At 43.7% G+C, this 10,314-nt stretch overlaps 1 protein-coding gene across 2 annotated transcripts in view; it reads left to right on the top strand.

Annotated features, from left to right (window-relative positions):
- The window catches only part of LOC139280632 (tetraspanin-8-like), a 29,116-nt gene extending 22,802 nt beyond the window's left edge, over positions 1–6,314 (top strand). For both annotated transcript variants that reach the window (XM_070900206.1, XM_070900205.1), the window contains exons 7-8: positions 5,423–5,506; positions 5,593–6,314. In XM_070900206.1, the coding sequence (XP_070756307.1) occupies positions 5,423–5,506; positions 5,593–5,646 (138 nt within the window). In that variant the 3' untranslated portion in view covers positions 5,647–6,314. The remainder of the gene's footprint in view (positions 1–5,422; positions 5,507–5,592) is intronic.
- The last annotated feature ends 4,000 nt before the right edge of the window (positions 6,315–10,314 follow it).

Raw genomic sequence — 10,314 nt, forward strand, 5'->3', positions numbered from 1 at the left:
CCTAAGGCCTGTTCTCCACTCTGGAGTGTCTTATTAAAGACTGAGGTCACTGTTACTTTAACCTCCCTGTGTGCAGTCTCATCTGTGCTGGGAATACAATACCTTGTTCTTTTGCCAATCACCTTAAATCTGTGTCCTCTGGTTACCGACCCTGCTGCCATTTGAAACAGTTTCTCCTTATTTACTCTTACATAGAAACATAGAAAATAGGTGCAGGAGTCGGCCATTTGGCCCTTCGAGCCTGCACCACCATTCAATATGATCATGGCTGATCATTCACCTCCGTACCCCTTTCCTGCTTTCTCTCCGCACCCCTTGATCCCTTTAGCCGTAAGGGCCATATCTAACTCCCTCTTGAATATATCTAATGAATTGGCCTCAACAACTTCCTGTGATAGAGAATTCCACAGGTTAACAACTCTCTGAGTGAAGAAGTTTCTCTTCATCTCGGTCCTAAATGGCTTACCCCTTATCCTTAGACTGTTTTGGACTTCCCCAGTATTGGGAACATTCTTCCTGCTTCTAACCTGTCCATTCCCGTCAGAATTTTATGTTTCTATGAGATCCCCTCGCATTCTTCTAAACTCCAGTGAATACAGGCTCAGTCGATCCAGTCTCTTCTCATATGTCAGTCCTGTCATCCCGGGAATCAGTCTGGTGAATCTTCGCTGCACTCCCTCAATAGCAAGAAGGTCCTTCCTCAGATTAGGAGACCAAAACTGAACACAATATTCCAGGTGAGGCTTCACCAAAGCCATGTACAACTGCAATAAGACCTCCCTGCTCCTATACTCAAATCCCCTAGCTATGAAGGCCAAATATACCACACCCACTGGTTTTCCCTTGTCCACTCTACTAGTTACATCCTCCAAAAATTCCAGAAGATTTGTCAAGCATCATTTCCCTTTCATTCATGCTGACTTGGACTGATCCTGCCACTGCTTTCTAAATGTACTGCTATTTCATCTTTAATAATTGATTCCAACATTTTCCCCACTACTGATGTCGGGCTAACCAGTCTATAATTCCCCGTTTTCTCTCTCCCTCCTTTTTTAAAAAGTGGTATTACATTAGCTACTCTCCAGTCCATAGGAACTGATCCAGAGTTGATAGACTATTGGAAAATGATCACCAATGCATCCACTATTTCTAGGGCCACTCCCTTAAGTACTCTGGGATGCAGACTATCAGGCCCTGGGGATTTATCGGCCTTCAATCCCATCAACTTCCCTAACACAATTTCCTGACTAATAAGGATATCCTTCAGTTCCTCCTTCTCGCTAGACCCTCGGTCCCCTAGTATTTCCTGAAGGTTATTTGTGTCTTCCTTCGTGAATACGGAACCAAAGGATTTGGAAAGCAGTGACAGGATCGGTCCAAGTCAGCATGGATTTATGAAAGGGAAATCATGCTTGACGAATCTTTTGGAATTTTTTGAGGATATAACTAGTCGAGTGGACAAGGGAGAACCAGTGGATGTGTATTTGGACTTTCAAAAGGCTTTTGACAAGGTCCCACACAAGAGATCGGTGTGTAAAATCAAAGCACATGGTATTGGGGGTAATGTACTGACTTGGATAGAGAACTGATTGGCAGACCGGAAGCCGAGAGTTGGGATAAACGGGTCCTTTTCAGAATGGCAGGCAGTGACTAGTGGAGTGCCGCAGGGCTCAGTGCTGGGACCCCAGCTCTTTACAATGTACATTAACAAATTTTAGATGAAGGAATTGAGTGTAATATCTCCAAGTTTGCAGATGACACTAAACTGGGTGGCAGTGTGAGCTGTGAGGAGGATGCTAAGAGGCTGCAGGGTGACTTGGACAGGTTAGGTGAGTGGGCAAATGCATGGCAGTTGCAGCATAATGTGGATAAATGTGAGGTTATCCATTTTGGGGGCAAAAACACGAAGGCAGAATATTATCTGAATAGCGGCAGATTAGGAAAAGGGGAGGTGCAACGAGACCTGGGTGTCATGGTTCATCAGTTATTGAAAGTTGGCATGCAGGTACAGCAGGCGGTGAAGAAGGCAAATGGTATGTTGGTCTTCATAGCTAGGGGATTTGAGTATAGGAGCAGGGAGATCTTACTGCAGTTGTACAGGGCCTTGGTGAGGCCTCGCCTGGAATATTGTGTTCAGTTTTGGTCTCCCAATCTGAGGAAGGACGTTCTTGCTATTGAGGGAGTGCAGCGAAGGTTCACCAGACTTATTCCAGGGATGGCTGAACTGACGTATGAGGGGAGACTGGATCAACTGGGCCTTTATTCACTACGGTTGAGAAGGGGACTGAGAGGGGATCTCATAGAAACGTATAAGATTCTGACTGGACTGGACAGGTTAGATGCGGGAAGAATGTTCCCGATGTTGGGGAAGTCCAGAACCAGGGGACATAGTCTTAGGATAAGGGGTAGGCCATTTAGGACTGAGATGAGGAGAAACCTGTGGAATTCCCTGCCGCAGAGAGTTGTTGATGCCAGTTCATTGGATATATTTAAGAGGGAGTTAGATATGGCCCTTACAGCTAAAGGGATCAAGGGTATGGAGAGAAAGCAGGAAAGGGGTACTGAGGGAATGATCAGCCATGATCTTATTGAATGGCGGTGCAGGCTCGAAGGGCCGAATGGCTTACTCCTGCACCTATTTTCTATGTTTCTATGTTCAAGTGGTCTGCCATTTCTTTGTTCCCCATTATAAGTTCACCTGATTCTGACTGCAAGGTCTTCACTAATCTTTTTCTCTTCACATATCCATAGAAGCTTTTGTAGTCAGTTTTTATGTTCCCAGCAAACTTCCTCTCAGACTCTATTTTCCCCCTCCTAATTAAACCCTTTGTCCTCCTCTGCTGAATTCTAAATTTCTCCCAGTACTCGGGTTTGCTGCTTTTTCCGGCCAATTTATATGTCTCTTCCTTGGATTTAACACTATCCCTAATTTCCCTTGTTAGCCATGGTTGAGCCACCTTCCCCGTTTTATTTTTACTTATTTTATCCTTATCAAAACTATTCCTGATTTTGAACACCTCTATCCAATCTTCTCTGCCTTCTCTGCTCTAAGGAGAACAACCTCAGCTTCTCCAGTCTCTCCACATAACTGAAATCCTTCATCCCTGGTACCATTCTAGAGAATCTCCTCTGCACCCTCTCCAAGGCCTTGACATCTTCCCGAAAGTGTGGTGCCCAGAATTGACCTTAATATTCTAGTTGAGGCTTAACCAGTGTTTTATATAAAAGTTTCGCGTAACTTCATGCTGTTGTACTCTATTCTTCTGTGAATAAAGCCAGGGATCCAATATGCTTGTTTTTTCCATCTGCTACGTGTCTGCCCATTTCGCCAGTCTGTCGATGTCCTCCTGAAGTCTGTTGCTATCCTCCTCATTGTTTACTACATTTTCAAGTTTCGTATCATCTGCAAACTTTGAAATGATGCCCCACATACCCAAGTCTCGGTCATTAATATATATCAAAAAGAGCAGTGTCCTAATACCCACCCCTGAGGAACTCCACTGTGTACATCCCTCCAGTCGTTAAAAAAACTCACAACTGTTCACCACGACTCTCTGCTTTCTCTGCCTTAAGTCAATGTTGTACCCCTGCTGCCACTGTTACTTTAATTCCACGGTCTATTATGCGGTACTTTGTGGAATGCCTTTTGAAAGTCCACATCATATCATCTAGGCAGTTCCTCGAAATCGAGGAAGACTTACTTCCACTCTAAGAGTGAGTTCTCAGGTGGCTGTACAGTTCAATGCGGAAATTCCAGTCTCTAACAGGTGGGGCAGATAGTGGTTGAAGGAAAGAGTAGGCGGGGAGCCTGGTTTGCCGCAAACTCCTTCCGTTGTCTGCGCTTTATTTCTGCATGCTCTCCGCGACGAGACTCGAGGATGCTCTTCCTCCACTTTGGGTGATCTTGGGGCAGGGATTCCCAGGTGCCGGTGGGGATGTTACACTTAATCAAGGAGGCTTTGAGGGTGTCCTTGAAGCGTTTCCTCTGCCCCACCTGGGGCTCGCTTGCCGTGTCGGAGTTCCAAGTAGAGCGCTTGCTTAAAAAGTCCACATAAACATCATCAACTGCACTCCCCTCTTCAACCCTCCCCGTTACTTCATCAAAGAGTTCAATCAAGTTAATTTGACACGATTTGCCATTAACAAATCCAAATGTAGGAAACATGGCAGCCAATTTGCATATAGCAAGGTCCCATAAACAGAAATGAAATGAATTACTAGATGATCTGCTTTATTGTTGGTTGAAGGATAAATTTTAGCCAGGACAGGACACCAGGAGAACTATCCTGCTCTTTGAACCAATGACCTGACTGTGAGGCAAGGATGCTACCACTGAGCCAAGGCTGATGTTAAAGCTAGAGCAAAGCAAGTAAAAATGCTTGAGAAGTAATCAAGCCTCTAAGTGCCTCATCCAACTCTGGCGCTAGAGTGGAGCCTGCGGGGAGCGGTGCGTTGTCCTAATGCCACATTCTTGGCTAAGGATTGGAGGGAATGGAGATGTTTGCAGTGAGCGGAGACTGGAAGAATAATCACACCCCTTCGTGTGCTGCATTATGAATTGGCTGTGTGGCATTTCAAGCATTATGCCCATTTGCTGAAGAAAAGGTCTAGGGGGACTTGAGGCAGAACTTGTAGCCTTAGATTTCAAGGATTTAGAAAAATGAACTTTGTTTTATAAAGAGGAACTGATAAACTGCACTACTTGTAGGAAAAATATATTTCTGAGCTAATTATTTTTAAGGCATCAAACGTAATGTAGAATATTTTGACAGGAGCTGGGAAAAAAATGAACTGATATCGCAGATGGAGCTGACTGAGAATGAGAAGAAGTCACATGAGGCACCTCTTTTATACCGCAGTGCCACCATCTCTTAAAGGGGAGGCTGTCCCTTGTGTTATATTTTTCCCAGCAACACATCATAACTGATGTTTGATTCAAGATTATCGGCTGGAATTATCCACAGGGGTTCTCCCGATTGTCCATCATTACTTCGGTGGAAGCCTTGCGGAAGCATCTTAGAAACGACGTAAGCGGGAGATCAGGGAACCCTTGAGCAATCCTGATTATAATCGCTCAACCATTGGTGGTCATGCCTCCTATTGCCTCGGCCCCAAGCTCTGGAACTCCCTGCCTAAACCTCTCCACCTCTCTACCTCTCTTTCCTCCTACAAGACACTCCTACCTCTTTGACCAAGCATTTGGTCACTTGCCCTAATTTCTACTTGTGCAGCTTGGTGTCAAAAATGTTATCTCATAATACTCCTGTGAAGCGCCTTGGGATGTTAAAGGTGCTATATAAATACAAGTTGTTGTAGAGATTCTATCGCTATATCTAATGCTCTAATCCATAATGTTACCATTGTCTGAGTTAATTCATTGGACAGTATTTAACAATTTTAATTTTGTATTTTCCCCCTCTAGTCATGTGTCGATGCTTTCATTGATCTGATGAAGGCAAACTTCGTTATAGTAGTTGGGATTGCCTTTGGACTGGCAATGTTGGAGGTAAAACAGCTTTGCGAATTCTTGGCCTTTTTAACTAGGTACATGTATATCATTTTCTGTTGTTAATTCAACTGTGTTTTCTCTAGATTTTTGGATTGGTCTTCTCCATGACCCTCTACTGCCAAATCGAGAGCAAGTGAAGAGGAGGGTTTTCTTCAGTCAGTGTATTGGTTCATTAGAGTTGCTTAATAATGAATCTTTGGCATGTAAATTATTCTTCTGCTTAAATTGAATTCTGATTAATTTCAGTTTGTTGGCTTACTGTGTGCATATGCAGTTAAATCCAGCTATTTTGTAAAGTGATGTTACAGTTTAAAGTTGGGTTATTTACTTTGGTCAGTATGTATCTGTAAATTTATCAATGTGCACAGAATAGGATTGTCAGCCCTTCAGTCACAATGGTCTTAATATAAAGTGGTGTTTTCCGAGCAATGTTGAATTCTCTCACTGCAATGAAGTTGTCCCAAGTCCAGTAAAGATTTGTCAGAGGCAATGAAGTGGTTATAAAATAACTAATCAAAAGATGGGGACTGTCGCACTGAGAAAATGGGGGGTAAAATTGGTGTGCGCCAGTAGAGCAGAAGAGGCTCATAGCAATTAGGATATCTGTTTTAGATGGAAAAGAAGATCGGGTGGGTTGTGAAATGGGTTGCCAATTCACTGAGTATGTTTTGCGTGACTGCTACGGAACAATTTCATCCCCACTGTTTCTGGAGAACCAGGCTGTGCTTCAGTTCATCGGTGTACAGAGCTGAATTAATATTGGCCCGGAATTTACAGTAAGAATAATGGTGAGGCTATCAGCACTTGGGGGGGTGGGGGGGGGGGGGGGGAGAGGGGAGGAAATTGGGCAGCAACTTCCAGCGATCCCACCTGCACAATTAAACGGGGAAATCAGGAAGTTGCTCTTCCTCCTCCATGAGCTTTGCTATACCGATATCTTGCCAAGAGACTCAGCATTCAAATACACAGAAGGGCGTGAAGTTGTACATACCCACGCTGCTCAGCAGGAAAAGTTAGAACTTGTCCATTCAAGTGTAAGTGAATTTTTAATGGCATGGTAAGTCTTAGTTACTGCCAAGCAACCTCTCTGACACTGAACATTTACTTTAAAAATTGTCGAGTCTCATTCCTTCAGATTAAAATTTTTTTTTTTTATTATTTATTTTTTTACAAATGACTTTCTGTCTTTATCTCTCACTCTCTCAATCTTTCTTTCTCATTATTTTTATCTTTGGACATGATTTTACATGGAATTAAATATTCTAATTTCACTTCCAATTTTAGACTTTGTATCAGTAAGGATTCTATAATCTGATAGCTTGAGCAGACATACTGTTGCTTTCCCTGTTCACAAAGGTCTCGGATCCCCTGTAGAGGGCGCCATGCTGTTTTGACTCTCTAATTACTGCAAGTTGCAGTGAAAAACTCGCTGTTCATTCGCCGCCGACTTCAAAATCCGGGCCATCAAGCATCACTGATAAGTGAATACATATGTTCACTCAACAGACCACCTCTCCTAGAATATCGCTCTTTCATAAAGTATATAGGGGCTGATTGTCCCAGTCAGACTTAAGAGGTTAGGAAAAAGAGGTGGAGACCCATTTATGTTGCCCAGGAATTTCCAGGGCTTCCCTGGCAGGACAGATTTGGGCCTTTGTCTGCTGTAGATGCAGATCCATTTCATTGCAGCTATGTTACTGAGACAGAAGGGGGCATTTCTGCCTCCCACCTCATTGTCCTGGTTCTGGAGCACCTAGTGAGTTTCCTGGGACCATGGGGCGTCTAGTGAGACCCGTCACTGTGACCTGCCCCTCGACCTTACTGACTGGAGGGTTCACCAGCAATTCTGGGTGCAGGCCAAAGACAAGCTACATTTTTTCAATTTGATCTCCAAGGCCTAATATGTGACTACAAACCTGTAAGGCTTGCAACTCTTCTTTCATTTTGTCCCCCCTTCTGCTTGTTCTACATCTTGGTATTGATGGGAGGAAGAAACTAAACCGTGGGTTACTCCCAGGCCATATTAATGGCTTGTGACAGGAGCTACCAGCACCCCTGGACTTGGACAGGAGCAGCACCCCTCTGATGCACTGCTCCTGTCCAGCACTGGGGTAGAGTGGGGTGAGGGAAAATCTGTTCCATAATCTTTCAGACAAGAAGGAGGAGGCTGGCTGCATCATCATGTTAGATATGTAGAGGATAATCTAATAATGAAAACTATAAAGACAAATCTGGAAAATTTCTAACCGTTTCAACTCCACCCTTAAATGTGAGTAAATTACTTTGTTACATCAGCAGAATTTCTTGTAAAACTATTAACAAGATTTGCATTCGCATTGAATTGTCACGGGTAAATTTGGCATATAGGGTCTCCAGAGATCAACATCATAGGCAGTCCCTCGGAATCGAGGAAGACTTGCTTCCACTCTCAAAATGAGTCCTTAGGCGGCTGAACAGGCCATGTCACATGTGGGACAGATAGTCGTTGAGGGTAAGGGAGGGTGGGACAGATTTGCCGCACACGCTTTCCGCTGCCTGTGCTTGATTTCTGCATGCTCTCGGCGATGAGACTCGAGGTGCTCAGCGCCCTCCCGGATACACTTCCTCCACTTAGGGCGGTCTTTGGCCAGGGATTCCCAGGTGTCAGTGGAAATGTTGCACTTATCCAAAGACTCCAACGGGTGTCTGAACCATTACTTTTTTTGATCTTTCTGACTGGAAAACCACCCCCATTTCATGATCATCATAACCAGTCGGTCACAGTTGAGTTTGTACTGTTAGTGGGGTCTGCTCATAATTATAACATTTTATTGGACACACTTTAAATGGAAACTACCATATTTTGAAAAACCTGGATATTTTAGGAGAGTTAACTACACTGTCATGCTTTGTAATCCTTTTAAGACTGGGCAGCAAGGAGAAGTTGCTCAAAGCTTTTGTGGTGTCTCTGGCTGCTGTCGAAGTATGCGTTGTGATGTGATGATAAATGAGCCAAAGTTTAAATGATTGTTTTGAAGATAATAGAATCCAACAACTAGGATGTCCAGCCATTGTTGGGTAGGGTTGAAACTCTAATGGAAATGCAAACAAATAGATACAGAATACAGATCGAACTTGGAGAAGACCATTTAATTACAAGAGATATTCAAGACAATTTTGTTCCACAGGTGTTTGTGTGCTGCAAATGTGTAATTTGTACATGGGTTTATAATCAATGGAATGAAAGTTAAAACAGCTGTTGTGTTTGTAAAAAAAAAGATAATATACAGCTCTGATTGAACAGGGGTGTTGTATGCGAGATGTAATGGTGCAAATTGTTCTTTATTCCAATATTACTTCTAAAAAGAAGTTTGGGGCCAAAAGTCCATCCAGTGGGATACTGCTGAAAAGGCCAGAAATTGGACCAAGGCCTGAAGAGGCTGGATCCCGGCCTTGTGTCCGTGATACCTTGCGACTTGGAAGGAGTCAAGCCTTAACTAGGCCAGTGGTATGGGAGTTCCTGAGACCTAGCGTGTATCACAGGCGGTACACCAGTGAGTCCAGGCACCCAGGTTGCCGATTGGTTTATGTAAGGGCCCAGACTGGGATCTTGGTCCAGACCGTCAAAGGAATCGTTTTTATTTTTGTTTAAAATTTACATGCAACCCCCTTTTGCAAAGGGGGCTACTGGAGCAGGTCAACATTCTTTTTGGCGGTTAGGGGAGGAGTCAACATGTCCTCCTTTATCTTTCTCCCCCCACCCAACAGTCCTACTTTGCTGGCACAATTTGCAGACTTTTTGGCAGATGGGTATTCCTGATGTGCCTCTCGGGGCACCAACCCTTCTGAATCTGCCAGGGTCAGCAGCAGGAGTCCTGGTCTGGCGTATCCTGGCATTGATAGCGGGATGCTTCCCTGCCCCTATAGTTTTTTTTGTGGGTTTAAACACAATAGGTGATTAGTCAGTACTGTGGGCGAGGCTACGACACTGTCTATTTGCAGGTGACTGCCAAGTAATAGTGATAGTCATTTAACACTCCCAGATGTTAGCCAAACTTCAGATGTGACTGCCTTTCAGTGTGCCCATTTTCCAAAGATTTCCATTTGAAAATAAACATGTTGGAACGTATGCCTGTGCGAGAACATTATTAGACTTGTGCCAAACCTGATGGATCCTTTTCTATTGGCCTCTGGCTTGATTACAAAATTGGTGGTGGGAGGCGTGATCACTGCACCTGCCGAACTTGTTACCACGGCGACTTAATATCTTACTGAACTTTTGAATTAGGACAAGTAACTTATTGGACATTCGGAAAGATTTTCATATTTGCTACTTGTGCCAAGTTTGTACAAGCAAGTATAAAGAACCACATTCACAATTTCACGAATGAGAGCATCTTATCTGGCCCCTGAGATTTACCTATTTATTTGCTCAGCTTTTCGGCAGCAATGCTGCTGGTGAATAGTGTTACCGCTTACCTCTGCCACACCCTTGTGTTCCTGTTCCAAGTCAAATAAGTGACCTGTCTCCTCTATGTACCTTTGCAGTACAAAGCAGCGTTTCTAATGTTTCACAATTTGAACAGCCAGTACCTGGTACAATGAATTCCATTTATTACCTTAACGATAGATAAGACGTAAGAACTCCTAACCACACAGCGGACAAATATTTGCCTTTTTGTCATCCTTTTGAAATATTGCCAGGTTTGTGACCCATAGTTGGGTACCAATACTAGGAGCGGTTTTACAACATGTACGTGAACAAACACTTTATACTCAAGGGTTCATACTTCCACTGAGTCATTGTTGGATTATTTATTTCAAAC

The sequence above is a fragment of the Pristiophorus japonicus genome, chromosome 15 (assembly GCF_044704955.1).
Source record: "Pristiophorus japonicus isolate sPriJap1 chromosome 15, sPriJap1.hap1, whole genome shotgun sequence".
Taxonomy (NCBI): domain Eukaryota; kingdom Metazoa; phylum Chordata; class Chondrichthyes; family Pristiophoridae; genus Pristiophorus; species Pristiophorus japonicus.